This window comes from Scyliorhinus canicula, chromosome 3 (genome assembly GCF_902713615.1).
Source record: "Scyliorhinus canicula chromosome 3, sScyCan1.1, whole genome shotgun sequence".
Lineage (NCBI taxonomy): Eukaryota > Metazoa > Chordata > Chondrichthyes > Carcharhiniformes > Scyliorhinidae > Scyliorhinus > Scyliorhinus canicula.
Genome location: NC_052148.1, coordinates 61851116 through 61867868, shown reverse-complemented (window position 1 = coordinate 61867868; position 16753 = coordinate 61851116). Strand labels below are relative to the sequence as shown.

At 51.9% G+C, this 16753-nt stretch overlaps 1 protein-coding gene across 4 annotated transcripts in view; it reads left to right on the top strand.

The window, feature by feature from the left end:
- Window positions 1-16753, top strand: part of il11ra (interleukin 11 receptor, alpha) — a 150166-nt gene that overhangs the window by 67699 nt on the left and 65714 nt on the right. For all 4 annotated transcript variants that reach the window (XM_038790622.1, XM_038790623.1, XM_038790621.1 and 1 more), the window contains exon 6: window positions 9689-9855. In XM_038790622.1, coding sequence (XP_038646550.1) covers window positions 9689-9855 — 167 coding nt within the window. The remainder of the gene's footprint in view (window positions 1-9688; window positions 9856-16753) is intronic.

The following is a 16753-nucleotide window of genomic DNA, read 5'->3' as shown; positions in this document are numbered from 1 at the left end:
GCTCCCACAAGGCAGGCCTATAAATTTCATAGATGATTTTGATGCATCGATGATGAAGCGAGGGATTTGCAAATTGAAGGATTCTTGGCAGATTGTAAGATTTCTAGGAGATTGGTTCTTTCACGAAATTTGACTGGAACAGTTGACCTTAGATTAGGCCCAGTTTTGTCAGGAGGATCCATGTCCTTTCACAATTGGATGATATTAGCAAAAGTAATTTTCCACTGTGAGCAGTGATGCTATTATCCCATCAATCTGGGATGGATGGATTTGAAACTAGGTCTGAGAAGTTAAAGACCTCTAGCTAACCTACTGAACCGTTCTTTGTTTAGATCAGTAATTTAAAATGTTACTGTTAATTAATCCCACTGAATCCTTACAGTGCAGAAGGAGGCTATTTGGCCCATCAAGTCTGCACCCACTCTCTGAACGAGCACCCTACCCGACTCTCCTGCTCTATCTTCGTAACATTATAACCCCACCAAACCTACACATCCCTGGATACTAGAGGGCAATATTACCATTGCCAATCCGCCTAGTCTGCACATCTTTGGACTGTGGGAGAAAACCGGACCGCACCTGGAGGAAACTCACACAGACAATGGGAGAATGTGCAAATTCCACAGTTACCCAAGGTCGGAATACCTGGTCCCTGGTGCTGTGAGGCAGCAGTGCTAACCACTGTGCCACCTAGCCACCCTGATCTTCTGGTCTCTGGATTGTTCACAGCCTGATTTACAACCCAAGATGTGCGGCAGACTTCTGCAGAAACATGAATTATCTCCTCAACCAACAAGTGTAATATGCTCAATCCATAATGGGCGAAGGTGGGCTTGGCTTTGACTTTTCCCTTATCTCAATGAGAATCCCTCACCATGGTCAAAGGTGACTATCGAAGCTCATGCACACAAACTCTGACTTCAAGCGAAGCTACATCAGAAGGGAAGGCACCAAGAAATGTTGAGAGGAGAAAAATTTGAATTTCTAAATATGAAAAGTGAAGAACAAAAATACCAGCTGATCCGTTCATCCATTTTTGTTTTATACAGTCATTGTGTAACCATCTGAACACTATGCCTGTGGGAAGGATCCTAGCATTTTGATTAGGTTTTATAGGAGGCTCTTTAATGTGGGATATAACATGGGAAGAAATGTTGACACTTTAACGCCAGACATAAAACCAGTACTTTATTTAGAAATTCAGCACCTCCAGAAACAGCACTGTGGTGAGTGTAACATGGTAATTCACACGATGGGGGCGATTCTCCGCAAATGCAGCGAGTTGTAAAGGCTGTCGTGAAACTGGCCGTGTTTCACGGCAGCCTCCGCGCCCCCTCCCCCCCCCCCCCCCCCAGAACCCGATTCTTCCCCCCCCCAGAACCCGATTCTTCCCCCCCCCCCCCCCCCCCCCCCCCCCCCCCCCCCCGGGCAGGGCTAGCAGCGGGGCCCCGCGACCGTCGCTAAGTCCGCGCGCCAAGCGTCACGCCGGCTGACGCGCACGATGATGTCAGCCGCGCATGCGCGGATTGGACGGCTCCAACCCATGCATGCGCGGGGCCGTTATCTCCCTCGACCGCCCCGCGGACTGATCCTGCGGGTCGGCGGAGGGAGAAAGAGTGCGTCCGTTATGGACGCACTGCCTGCGATCGTTGCCCACCGATCGCGGGCCCATGCCCCCCTTGGCACGGCCGTGGTACTGCCGTGCCAATCAAGGCCCTGGATGCCCAGAACGGGCATGTTGTGGCCGTTTTTACGACGGCAGCAAGCAGGTGTGTTTGCTGCCGTAGAAACGGCCGTAAAGGCCTGGGAACTCGGCCCATCGGCCTGGGGAGAATCGCTGTTCGCCGTAAAAAACGGCGAGCAGCGATTTGTGTCGTGGGGCGGCCGTGTGGGGTGGGGGGAGAATAGTGGGGGGTGGGGGGAGAATAGCGGGAGGGCATGAAAAATGGCGGGGACGCCCTCCCGCTATTCTCCGACCCGTCGTGGGCAGCGGAGAATCGCGCCCTATATCTTTGTAAGCGCAGTAGCGTTATCCGACCACGAGGGGGAGTAGCTCTGGGAATGCTCAGGAGCTTGTACAGGGCTCCACCCCTGGCTCTGCCCACGACTCCTCCCCGTAGTACTGCTGTATAAATACCCTTGTCCAGAGTCAGCCTGCAGTTCTCTGAGAGTTCATCAACGGGTAACAGGCTGGCTCTGTAGTAAGTAGATTAAAGCCTATATTCATATCAGAAACACGTGTCTGGTGAATTGATGGTTCCATCAATTTAATCTACTTAAGAACAGTCAAGATCGATCATGGAATCAGCCCTCAAGCCTGGACGCCTGGAACTCGACCTGCAGGATGCAGAGGCTAAAGAAATCTTCTCCCACTGGTTGCGGTGCTTCAAGGCCTACCTGGCAGAAGTGAGCACAGCCAAAACAACAGAGGAACAGAAGTTAAGTCTACTGCACGCGCGGGTGCACCACAGAATCTCTATGCAACTAAACTCGGCCGGTTCATATACTGCAGCGCTAGCGGTACTCGATAAGATATATGTAAGGCCCATTAACAAAGTTTACGCACGCCATGTGTTCACGACTCGCTGCCAGCAGACTACAGAATCACTCGCCGAATTTCTAAGGGAACTCAATAATTTGTCAAATGACTGTAATTATCAAGCGGTTACCGGGGCTGAACACAGAGAACTTGCTGTACGCGATGTTTTTGTAGCGGGGCTCAGGTCTAATTATGTGCGCCAACGACTGCTGGAAAAGGGGGCCCATGACTTAGAAACGACTGTGGAAGCTGCTACCACGATGGAGGTCTCCTTCCGCAGCCTTAACTCGTTCCCCGAGGACCCCGCGACCCAATAATGGGCCCCCGACCAGCGACTCCCCCAGGCCTGTGCTACGCGGACGCCCAGCCACCATGCTGCCCCAGCCTGCCATTTCTGCAGCCAGAATCAGCACCCGCGGCAGCACTGCCCGGCCCGCAACACGACCTGCAGCAGCTGCGTGCGGAAAGGCCATTACGCAAGCGTGTACCTCGCTAAAAGGGCCCCAGCTTCCAACTCCCCAGCGGCACAAAGTAATCGCTCCCAACACCCGCGGGGCCCGAAACGCCGCGGCCTATGCCCCGACTCCGCCCCCTCCCGCCACGTGCGATCCATGGGGGGGCGCCATCTTGGCAAACCACCACCACGCGGCCGGCCACGTGTGACTCATGGGGGCCACCATCTTGGACGCCATCTTCCTCCCCACCCGCCACGTGCGATCCACGGGCCCGACCTGCATCTCCACGCTCGGACAACTCATCGGAAGAATACGACTATTAACTCAGAGGGCAGTCATCACGGGGCCACTCCAGCACAGCTGATCGAGCCGCCGACTACCCGCAACTCAGCGCGGTCATGTTGGACCAATCACGCCCGAAGCATCTGCGAAATTCGATGGCAGAGGTCCATATCAACGGGTACAAAATGCCATGCCTCTTCGACTCCGGGAGCACTGAGAGCTTCATACATCCAGACCTGGTAAGACGCTGTTCGCTCCCCGTTTTCCCTGTGCAGCAAACTATCTCGCTCGCTTCAGGCTCCCATTCGGTCCAGATCCAGGGGTGCACCGCCGCGACACTCACAATCCGAGGCGCTTGCTACTTAAAATTCAAACTCTACGTTTTGCCCAACCTCTGCGCGCCACTCTTATTAGGCCTAGACTTTCAATGTAACCTCAAGAGCCTCACCCTCAGCTTCGGCGGGCCCCTGCCCCCACTCACTATCTGCAGCCTCGCTACGCTGCGAATCCCCCCCCCCCTCTCTTCGCCAGTCTCACTAAGGACTGTAAACCCGTAGCCACTCGTAGCAGGTGATACAGCCTGCAGGATAGGGTATTTATCAGAGCAGAGGTCCGAAGGCTTCTCAGTGAGGGGATTATAGAGGCCAGCAATAGTCCCTGGAGAGCTCAGGTGGTGGTAGTTAAGACCGGGGGAAAATTCCACATGGTTGTCGACTATATTCAGACCATAAATAGATTTACGCTCCTCGACACGTATCCCCTCCCCAGGATTGCAGACATGGTAAACCAGATCGCCCAGTATCGGCTCTTTTCCATGGTGGATCTGAAGTCTGTATACCACCAGCTCCCAATCCGCCCGGAGGACCGCCAGTACACGGCATTCGAAGCCGATGGCCGCCTCTTCCATTTCCTCCGGGTCCCTTTCGGCGTCACTAATGGGGTCTCGGTGTTCCAACGAGCAATGGACCGAATGGTGGACCAGTACGGGCTGCGGGCCACGTTTCCGTACTTCGACAATGTCACCATCTGCGGCTATGACCAGCAGGAGCACAACGCCAACCTCCACCGTTTTCTCCAGACGGCACAGAAACTGAATCTCGCGTATAACAAGGAGAAATGCGTTTTCCGCACAACTAGACTAGCCATCCTCAGCTATGTCGTGGAAAACGGAGTCCTGGGCCCAGACCCAGACCACTGTCCCCCAAACTCCCCCTCCCCCATTGCCCCAAGTGCTACGCCCAGTGGGTCCCTCAATATGCGGACAAAGCCCGCCCACTCTTTAGGGCCACACGATTTCCAGTGTCAGCCGAGGCACGCCAGGCCTTCGACGGCATCAAGGAGGACATCGCCAAAGCGGTCATGCGGGCGGTGGATGAATCCACTCCATTTCAGGTAGACAGCGACGCCTCAGAGGTAGCTCTTGCAGCTACTTTAAATCAGGCAGGGAGACCAGTTGCATTTTTCTCCCTTACCCTCTCCGCTTCAGAACTCCGACACTCCTCAGTCGAGAAAGAAGCACAAGCCATTGTGGAGGCTATCCGTTACTGGAGGCACTACCTCGCAGGTCGGAGGTTCACCCTCATCACCGACCAAAGATCGGTTGCCTTCATGTTTGACAACTCGCAAAGGGGCAAAATTGAAAACGACAAAATTCTTCGGTGGAGGATCGAACTTTCTATCTACAATTACAACATTAAGTATCGACCCGGGAAGCTCAACGAGCCTCCGGATGCCCTATCCCGTGGGACATGCGCCAGCGCACAGATTGACCGATTGAAAGTCATCCACAATGACCACTGCCACCCAGGGGTCACCCAGCTCGCCCACTACATCAGGGCCCGAAACCTGCCTTTCTCCAACGAGGAGGTAAAAGCAGTCACCAGGGACTGCCCGATCTGTGCGGAGTGCAAACCGCATTTCTATGGACCAGACAGGGCCCACCTGGCCAAGGCTTCTAGGCCCTTTGAACGCCTCGCGATTGATTTCAAAGGGCCACTCCCCTCAACTAACAAGAACGTTTACTTTCTAAACGTCGTAGACATGTTCTCCCGTTTCCCATTCGCTATCCCGTGCCCCGACATGACCTCCCACACAGTCATTAGGGCCCTGCATAGCATCTTCACCCTGTTTTGTTTCTCCAGCTACGTACACAGTGACCGGGGTTCGTCCTTCATGAGCGACGAGCTGCGTCAGTACCTGCTCGACAAGGGCATTGCCTCGAGCAGGACTACTAGCTACAACCCCAGGGGGAACGGGCAGGTGGAGAGGGAGAACGTGACGGTCTGGAAGACCGTCCTACTGACCCTCCATTCTAGAAAGCTCCAAGTCTCCCAGTGGCAGGAAGTCCTCCCAGACGTACTTCAAGCTAATGGGTCCCTTTTGTGCACAGCGATCAATCAGACCCCTCACGAGAGGCTCTTCATTTTATCCAGGGGCACTACCACGGGGGTCTCACTTCCGGCTTGGCTGAGGACACCGGGCCCCGTACTTCTGAGGAAACGCGTCAGGGCACACAAAACCGACCCCCTTGTTGAAAAGGTGCGCCTGCTCCACTCCAACCCCCAGTATGCATTCGTCGAGTTCCCTTACAGCCGTCAGGACACTGTATCCCTCCGGGATCTGGCACCCGCCGGATCCAGCACCCCCTCTACCCCTACAGAAGGACCTCTCGCCCTACACCCCATGCTGCCGCTCCCGAGCCCATGCGCTCACTCCACCAGTTCCGCACACCTGCGCCGGCCAGCCCCCAGCGCCCCCAGTCGAACCAGGAGAGTATGAAGCTCGGATACAACCCTCCCTGGAGTCCACCATCGTACCCCAGCACACAACACCCATCCAGCCACCGCAAGAGGCTGCAACCCCGGTGCTCCGCAGATCAGAGCAGACAATTCGACCACCGGACAGACTGACTTTGTAGGCCACCACCCCCGCCGGACTTGATTTTTTTGCAGGTGGTGAATGTAACATGGTAATTCACACTATGGGCGCGATTCTCCGCAAATGCTCCCCCCCCCCCAGGCGGGGATAGCAGCGGGCCCCGTCAACCACGGCATCGCGGCCTTAGCGACCGCCGCTAAGTCCGCGCGCCAAGCGTCACGCCGGCTGACGCGCACGATGACGTCAGCCGCGCATGCGCGGATTGGACGGCTCCAACCCGCGCATGCGCAGGGCCGTCATCTCCCTCGGCCGTCCCGCGGACTGATCTTGCGGGGCGGTGGAGGGAGAAAGAGTGTGTCCATTATGGACGCACTGCATGCGATCGGTGCCCACCGATCGCGGGCCCATGCCCCCCTTGGCACGGCTGTGGTACTGCCATGCCTATCGGGGCCCTGGATGCCCAGAACGGGCATGTTGCGGCCGTTTTTACGACGGCCGCAAGCAGGTGTGTTTGCTGCTGTAAAAACGGCCGTAAAGGCCTGGGAACTCGGCCCATCGGCCTGGAGAGAATCGCTGTTCGTCGTAAAAAACAGCGAGCAGCGATTCGTGTTGTGGGACGACCGGGGAGGGAGAGAATAGCGGGAGGGCGGGAAAAATGTCGGGGACGCCCTCCCGCTATTCTCCGACCCGTTGTGGGCAGCGGAGAATCGCGCCTTATATCTTTGTAAGCGCAGTAGCGTTATCCGACCACCTAGGGGGAGTAGCTCTGGGAATGCTCAGGAGCTTGTTCAGGGCTCCACCCTTGGCTCTACCCACGACTCCCCCTAGTGCTGCTGTATAAATACCCTTGTCCAGAGTCAGCCTGCAGTTCTCTGAGAGTTCATCAACGGGTAACAGGCTGGCTCTGTAGTAAGTAGATTAAAGCCTATATTCATATTGGAAACACGTGTCTGGTGAATTGATGGTTCCATCAAGCACCTCCAGAAAAGTTATCTGTAAATTTGCCACATCCTGCTGTACATTTTGCGGACTTGTTAGAAATTGAAATGATTGCTGAAGGGCAGAAGTTATAACAAATCATTTTGTTTTAAAAGGAGCACCAAGTTGCCCCTCAGAGTTCTAGTTCAGTAGGTCTGCTGTAGTGAGTAAAACATTGGAGAAAATATTTGAGAAAGCGGTGAAGCAGCCAGAGAAATTTGGGGCTGGATTCTCCGATTTGAAGACTAACTGTTGATGCCGGCATGGGAACAGTGATGTTTTATGCCAGACAAAATGGAGCAAAAGCTGCACCGATCCTCTGTCTGATGGGGGGGGGGGGGGGGGAGCTACCAGGCATGCAGCTTAAAGGCCCGGCAATACTTTCGGAGAATTGCCGAGTCTGTGGCTGCGCATGTGCACGGTGGTGGCCTGCAGCAGCCGTGCTGTACAACATGGTGGCGGTCTGCTGCGGCCACACCGTGCAACATGGTGGCGGCCTGCAGCAGCCACACCGTGCAACATGGCGGCGGCCTGCAGCAGCCACACCGTGCAACATGGCGGCGGCCTGCAGTGGCCACACCGTGCAACATGGTGGCGGCCTGCAGCAGCCGTGCTGTACAACATGGTGGCGGCCTGCTGCGGCCACACCGTGCAACATGGCGGCGGCCTGCAGCGGCTGCGCCGTGCAACATGGCGGCGGCCTGCAGCAGCCACACCGTGCAACATGGCGGCGGCCTGCAGCAGCCACACCGTGCAACATGGTGGCGGCCTGCAGCAGCCACACCGTGCAACATGGCGGCGGCCTGCAGCAGCCACACCGTGCAACATGGCGGCGGCCTGCAGCAGCCACACCGTGCAACATGGCGGCGGCCTGCAGCAGCCACACCGTGCAACATGGCGGCGGCCTGCAGCGGCCACACCGTGCAACATGGCGGTGGCCTGCAACGGCCACACCGTGCAACATGGCGGTGGCCTGCAACGGCCACACCGTGCAACATGGTGGCGGCCTGCAGCGGCCACACCGTGCAACACGGTGCCAGCCGCGCGTGGACCCGGCCTGCCACATACTGTCCCCTAGTAACCCCCCACAAGTGCCCCGAGGCCCTGCCAAAGCCCCACCTGCCCGCTGAACGCCGTCACCCCGACTGTGGCGGCGCTGGACTCCGTCCGCAAGCTGAAAAAATAGCTTAAAAAGCAGCATGAGTGACCCACGCCGTCAGGAACTCGGCTCATCGGGGGCCGAGCTTCGGGAGAGGGCCTCAGGTGACGTCCTGAGACCGTCCATACGGCATGCGAGTCTTCGAGTATGCCGTTTTCGACGGGGCGGAGCATCGCAAAAGCGGCGCCGACCCCAATTTTGGCGCAAACGGGGATTCTCTGATTTTGGCGTCGGCGACCAGAGAATCCCGCCCCATGGTCTAATAAGAGGGAATGAGTGTGGCTCTTTGGGAGACCGATCATGTGTGTTAAATCTGTTGAATTCTGGCAAGGTAACCAGCCTGGTGAATAATTGGAGCTCAGTGAACATTGTGGCATTGAAATTTGGCTACACTGTGCATATTTTTCAGGTGCTAAATTGCTTCGAGTTTATAATCCAGCAAGCAGGAAGTGCGCAAACATTGAGAGTGCATCACTCACCACTTTCGAATATATTGGCACCTTTTCAGTTCAGTATTTATTTGTGTGGATGTTTAGCCAGGAGAAAATGGTTGTTTAAATTTTTGGAATCCAATTCCAGAGAGAAGTCATGTACAGAATTCCTTAAAAGGTGCCGTCCTTATTACTGTACCATGTCAAACCCTTTTTATGAAAGTTACAGGCTACAGGCAGCTTTAATTCTGGAGCAGATCATAACTGGACACCATCAGATTTAAGTGAATATAGCTCTCTGCTTCATAGGGTGACATCTTGCTTTGTTTTTGGAGTAAATTCTTCATACTCCAAGGTTTAATGCCTCTACCCTAAGAACAAGTGTGGAGTGTGATTGTACACTATGATTCCAGTTAATGAGTGCCGTTGGACTTGGGAACCCGATTTTGTAATTCATTCAAACATAGCTTTATTCTGTTTCAGGCTTTACTTAATTGCAAGAGATGTTATATGAATTTTATGCACCTATAAAGTTGCAAATGCCAAGGTTCCTTAGAGAATACCTTCCAAACCCAGAGCCACTACCATCTAGAAGGACAAGAGCAGCAGCTACCTGGGAACCCCACCTCCTGGAAGTTCCCCTCCAAGCCACTCAGCACCTCACTTGGAAATATATTGCCGTTCCTTCACTGTCGCTGGGGCAACACTCTGGAACTCTGTCCCTAACAGCACAGTGAGTGTATCAACACCTCAAGGATTTCAGCAGTTCAAGAAGGCAACTCACCACCACCTTCTGAAGGGCATCTAGGGATGGGCGATAAATGCTGGTCTAACCAGCGATGCCCACATCCCGTAAATGAATTTTAAAAATATATATATTTGTTGTACACCTGAGATGCATACATCACGCTGTTAAAATCGAAGCCTGCAGCCTCCTAGAAATGAATTAAATTCTCCTTTGTTTCAGCAATCCAAGCAGAAAAGTTTCCAACTGTACCACGGATTTGTTCAGCAATATTTGCCAAATAGACAATCCTGAAATGTTTGCATCCTTGCCATATATTATAAATATAACTGCAATCAACCCTGTTGGCAGCAGAACTACATTGTTAGAAATTATGACAATGGAGATTGGTAAGTAATGCTTGTCACCACTCTTACTTTGTTGCCATTTGGTTGGAATATAAAATGGTCTTTAAATAGTAAAAAAAAACTGTTAACTGTCCAAAGATTTGCTCAAGTAACTAACACAATTGCAACATCATTCAATAGTAGTAAAACAAGGGGCTGGATTTTTCGCCGACAGGATGCTCCGTTTTGCCGGCAGCCCAGGTGTTTCCCAACGGCGTGGGGCTGCCCCACAATGGGAAACCCAATTGATCGGCTGGCGTAACAGAGCATCCCGCCGGCGGGATGAAACGGAAATGTGGCGGGGCGGAGAATCCAGTCCAAAAACTTTGTTAGGATTTCAATTGTTTGGTATTAAACTCGCAGCAATGATTTAGAGGTAAATCAATTTATCACAACAAAATTTGACTCGCTTAAAGCATTTGTAATTAGAGGTACAATCAAAACTGTAATAAGGAATAATTCAATTGGGAAGATGTTCTTGTCTCAAGTGGGCAGAAACAGGGTCATAGCGTTCATTAAAACCACGGGTTTAAAAAATTACTGCCTTGTCCCCTTTTCCAATTCGGCAGAGAGGTGCTTACTACGGGGTGACCATTTCTGTTAGGGAAGGTGTTCCAGTATTCTGGCATAGTGAAGAAAGGGAAATATTAGGGCGCGATCGAACAGCTTCGTCGCACCCGACTCAGTGATGTGACAAGGCAGTTAAATCTTGCGAGAGGCCTCTCGTGAGATTTGTGATGTTCAGAATGCCTCGCGAGATCCAGATTAACATATTTAAGTGAGCCATTAGGCTACTTTAAATATGTTGGGCCCAATTCGCTCGAGGCCCGGGAACCCAGTGGTTGGGCTCTGGGCAGGGTGGTACCAGCCTGGAACCCTGGCGCTGCCACCCAGGCACCCAGAAATTGAGGTAAGTTCAGCCTCAGCAGGTCGTTCCTGACTGAGGCCAGAGAAAACAATCATCCTCTGCGCTGTAGGTGCCGAGAAAGAGCTGTACGCACCCAAAATGGGACTCTTTTTTTTGCGTGTTAAATCATGCCCATAGTTTCAATTTGGTGTGTGGCTTTGTTTCCATGCATCTGTTGCCCTTCTTCTAGATGCTAAAGGTCGCAGGTTTGGAAGGTGCTGGTCAAGGAGCTGTTATGAGTTGCTGCATCTTTTTTTTTCCCTTTTTAAAAAATAAATATTAGAGTACCCAATTCTTTTTTTCCCAATTAAGAGACAATTTAGCGTGACCAATCTACCTAGCCTTCACATCTTTTTGGGTTCTGGGGGTGAGACCCACGGACAAAGAGAATGTGCACAGACAGTGACCCAGGGCCGGGATCGAACCTGGGACCTCGGCGCTGTGATGCAGCAGTGCTAACCACTGTGCCGCCGTGCTGCCCTGCATCCTGCAGATGGTACACCCTGCTGTCACTGTGAGTTGGTGGTGGAGGGAGCAAATGTTTCCGGTGGAGGATGGGGTGCCAGTCAAGTGGCTGCTTTGTCCTTGATTTTAAAAAAAATTAAATCATGGGATGTGACTGTTGGCTTGGCCAGCATTTATTGCCCATCCTTAATTGCCCTCGAGATGGTTGATAACTAATCCAGTTTCTTGTATCCAAAATTCATTATCCGAATTAATTTGTATTAATATTTGTATTTGTAATTTGTTTCTGCTACGAAGATTTGATGCCCAGAACTGAAAGTGGATGTAGTCCAACCGGAACCTAGTGTTGCTGTACCATGACTTCTGACCTTAATCCTCTTGTGAAAAAGACCAGCATTCTATTTGCCTTTTTCACTATTTTGTAGCTATCCATGACATTTTAGTGATGTATATACATCTCTTTGGATCTCCACTGCTTCAAGCTTCACCATTTAGAAAGTATTCGGTTCTATTTTTTTTGGTCCAAGCTGGATGACCTCCTACTTGCTGATATTGAAATTAATTTGCCACTATTATGGCGATTCACTTAATTTGTTAATGCCCATATAATTTTATACCTCCGTCTACGATGTTTACAAAGCTGCCACCATTCTGTCACCTGCACACTTAGATATTTGGCTCACTATCATGTCAACAAATACAGAGAATAGGTTAGGTCCAACACCGATCTCTATATGATATCACCAAATACATCCTGCCAATTAGAGTGCCTGCTCATTTTCCTACTATCTATCTTCTACCACTCAGTTGGAAAGATTCAAGAGGGAGATGGACATGGCCATTGTAGCTAATGGGATCAAGGGGTATGGAGAGTAAGCCGGAGTGAGATTCTGAATTTGCATTATCATATTGAATGGTAGTGCAGGCTCTAAGGGCCGAATGGCCTACTTCGGCACCTATTTTCTATGTGTCTGTGTCTCCTAATGAGGTCAATAATTTGTTGTTAATTCATAAGCTTCAAATTCAGCTACTCGTCTCCTAGCAGACTTCAAAAAATACCTATTGGAAGTCCATTCACGCAACATCTATATACATTAATTCCCTTTACTTTATTTACTTTAGTCACCTCTTCAAAAATAAAAGCAATGATGTTTGTCAGGCACTCTCTGCCTGATTAGCTGAATATTTTAAAAGGTTTCAGTCACTAACCGGTTTCCTTTCCTCCCCCACCTGTCTCAAGTAGGGAGATAATTGCAATTTCCCAATCTAAAGGAACACTTCTTAAATTAGATAACTTTGGAAGATCCTAGTTGGGGTATTTGCAACTTAACATGGAATGTGTAAACTCCACACGGACAGTGACCCAGGGCTGGGATTCGAACCCGGGTCGTCAGCTAACCACTGCGCCACTGTGCTGCCCTGACAAATTAATCATGACGTTTGTGAGTGTGGGGCCGGGGGGTGGAAGAACCCATGGATCAAGAGCGATTCTGCAAAGAAGGAGGAACATGGAGGCCTGGCCATCCCGAACCTCCAATTCTACCACTGGGAGGTACCGCAGAAAGGGTCAAATAGCCAGGGAAGGAATAGTCAGAGTGGAGAAGAGTTCCTGCTCAAGGACATCCCTCAGTGCGCTGGCCATGGCCGCACTCCTTTCCCTCACCTGTCAGATATTCAAAAATCCCAGTGATAGTGGCCACGTTGAGAACGTGGAACCAACTGCGACACCACTTCGGTCTGACCGAGATGTCTACCATGGCCCTAATTTACAACAACCACAAGTCACCCTGCAACAAATGGGCAGCTCCTTTAAAAGGTGGGGACAGAACGAAGGGACACTGATGCTGGGGGGAATGCATGTCGAAGGCAGAGTAGAGGCCCCGGGGAACACATGGGGCAAATTTCAACTCATGAAAGGGAATGAGCTACATTCAGATCAGTAACTTCTTCCGAAAGGAGACAATGACATTTCCCCGGATACCAGGACACTCACTACAGGACAAATTTCTCACTGTGGGCAAACTAGTAGACTGGAACTGTTCTGACATGTACAGTCACCCCTGGACGAGACATAGGAGAAAAGGGAAGAAGAACTGGCTAAGGAGATAGACACACTGGATTGACACACTGCACAAGGCAAACTTAACCTCCATATGCGCAGAGATGAGCTTTCTTTGAGGCCATATCCAGGTTTGTGGTGATGAGGATGGAGTCATGCCCGGTAGGGGCGGCCTTTGGGGTGTCGTAGCAGCCAGACCTCTTTATGGGGAGCGGAGCAGGTGCCCTAGTCTTTGCCTCCCTAATGGCCTGCCAGAGACCCCAGCTGGGCTGGCAATTGGCTGCGCCACCCAAGGCCATGGACTAACTGTCCAACTTGGCAGAATTTCTCAAACGGGAGAAAATAAAATATAATGGGCGAGATTTACATCGCAACATCACGTGAGATCAAGTTGGATCTCTTGAGGCATTGCAAGCTGGGTAGATCCCGGGAGCAGGGACTCCTGACTTTTATCGTCCATGCTACGCTGCAGCGCGCTGCTTTAGGGGCTGGTTTAGCTCACTGGGCTAAATCACTGGCTTTTAAAGCAGACAAAGCAGGCCAGCAGCACGGTTTGATTCCCGTACCAGCCTCCCCGGACAGGCGCCAGAATGTGGCGACTAGGGGCTTTTCACAGTAACTTCATTGAAGCCTACCCGTGACAATAAGCGATTTTCATTTCATTTCATTTTCATTTACCGGCGCAGCGTGGCCATTGGATTGTGTCCAGTGACTCATGAACAAGGACACCGAAGTCTCTTTGAAGTTCAACACTTCCTAACATTTCACTATTTAAGATATACTCTGGGCTGGATTCTCCGTTTCTGCAACAAAGAAAATCCGTGGACTTCTATGACAGGAGAATCGGTGCTGCACCTGCACCAATTCCGCTACCAGTGAGGGGCTAGCACTGGCACTGCGTGGAACCGCATGCTCTCCATGACTTCTCTCAGTTCCAGTGCTGATTCCAGACTCTGCTTCTTTTCCTCCCCCATGACTGGTATGTCCAACCTGTCGAGGAACTGCGTCATCTTCGAGTCCCCCTCCAGGGGCTCAGAGGTGGACAGCTCTCGGTAGGAAGTTGCAACGGCCTCGTTAATCTTGTCTGGCACTGTGGCTAATTTGCTATTCCTATCTTTCACCTGTGCTATTTCCATCGTGGCTGCCTCCTTCCTCAGCAGGTGAGCCAGGAGGCGGCTGGCCTTGTCTCCATGCTCCTAGAAGGTCCCAGTGTCTGCCAGAATTGTTTCACTGCTTTTCTAGTGGAGAGCAGATCAAATTCTATTTGTAATTTTTCCCCCTTGCCAAGTTCTACGTTCAGGGCTGAGGAGTAACGGCGATCCCCGTCCAGTATGGAGTTGATCAGTTGCTGCTTCGCCAACCCTCTCCTTCCAATTTCTGAGAGCCCTGTATCCTATTGCCGCTCCCCCTTGTCACTGCCTTCAGTGCCTCCCAGAATGTGGAGAGTGAGGCATCCCCATTATGTTTGCAAGATATGTGCCCCACCTTGTGTGGTCAGCCACACTTTGATTTCTTTGTTCCTCTCGTTGCCATGTGCGACCTGTTGCAACCAGCATCTCTTTCCCCCCCCCCTCCACTTTCTTCCCCCCAGCCTGAATCTGTCTTCTGCCCCCCCACTCCCTGTACCACGAGGGAGTTTTCCCTCCTCCGCCACCCCTCCTGATCTCCCACCCCCCCCTTTTTCCCCAACCTAGTGCTGTGCGTCCCCCTTCTGCCAGAGGTCTCCATCCACACCCCCTCCCCCACCAACCATGAGAAGTTGCGGCACGGCCTCCCATCTTCACTTACTCCATTCTGCTCCCTGTACTCGTGTGATTCTCCCCCGCACCTCACACACCTCCTTACCCATTTTCATGCCCCTTTGCACTCTCCCTACAACATGTGTTTATCATGATCCGTTATCCATGCCCCTCCACCCCCTCCCCCGGTGTGATGAGATAGTGTTCCCTGTTCTGGAAGGTCACCCACAGTTTGGCCGGCATCCTGAACCGTTCTTGCTCCCTCAAACAAAGTAATTTTAGATCCATTGAACTCGGCCCGGTGCATGGCCAGGTCAGCCTCAATGTCTTGGTCCAAGCGGATCGTGTGCTCTTCTCATTTCAGGATCTGCTCCTTTTCGTGGAACTGGTGAAGCTTGGCGATGATGGCCTGTGGTAGTTTTCCTGCCTTGGTCCTCTGCCATAGTGGCCTGTGGATCCTGTTCATTTCTGGGGCTTGGGGAAACTTTCGCCCCCGACCAGCTTACCCAGCATTTGCGCCACATACTCCGTGGGGTTTTTGCCCTCGGTTCCCTCCGGCAGTTCTGACGGCGAGGCCTTTTCTCTTGGTCCTCCACCTTCCCCCTGATCGCTCCCTGGGCTGCCACTAATCCAGCCACATGCTTCCAACGAGGCGATCCAGTCACCTTGGTCAGTGGCAGCCTTTTCGAGTTCCCCCACTGTCACCTCCTGCACCTTCAGTCGTTGCTCTGTCTTTTGTTTTTACCTCCTTGAAGGGGGCTAAGGCATCGACGATTGCCGACTTCAACGTTGGCATCATCTCCTTCTTCATGGTATCTCTGATTTAGGAGCTCCCATGTTAGGAGCTCCATCCATTGTCCTATTGGCGGGAGTCCAGCCTTTGTATCGCCGATCTGTCAATTCCTGTTCGCCTCGCTCCACATGTCTGCAACCTCGACCTTTCTCTCCTGGCTCTTGCTGTCCTTTCGACCCCTTTGCTGTTTTGAGGGTAACTCTTTGAGTGTATGGTGGGCTTGGGGAGGGTGAGGGGGGTTCGTATCAGATGGGGTAGTAGTCGACTTTCAGGCTAAAAGTACTTAATCAAAGTTTCCGACAGGCGAGCTACTTTCCCTGCGTCTGCTCAGCACATCCCTGCCACCGGAAGTTGTATATGTTGAATTATTATCATTCTGTACTGTGCTAAATGCTGGGGTTTTGTGAGAAATAATCATGTCATATGTACCTCCCTCATGTGGACCAGTACTGAATGACGCCCGGCGGTTGATCCAGGGAGCCAGTAGATCGCAGGTGAGTGCGCGCGGTGTGATCTCGCACATTGTTTGGGTAGGATTCTGGACTTGGGTAGATCCCGCAAGGCACCGTGGCTGCCTGTGGGAGGCCTGTCACATCTTCTGGCCACGTTGCGTTCCCGGTCGACAGCGACGTGGCTGATGGATTGCGCCCTTGGTTTAAATCAAATATGACCTGAGCACTTGTTGATTTTAGGACATATTGTTGCAGTAACATGTCCTGAACATACTGAAGAACTTTGCTCCCTTTTTGACATGAACTCAGCTTACAACAAGCAATGAAATCCCCCATTAAAACTGCTCTGTCTGTATTAATGTGTTCTGCTACTTCACAGCTGCTATCAAGGGGCCTATACACAACTCCCAGTATAGTTCAAATTTTTGAATTATACCCATAACAGTCTCTGCTGCCTGCTTACTTCTCATTGCACAATCTTTTAGA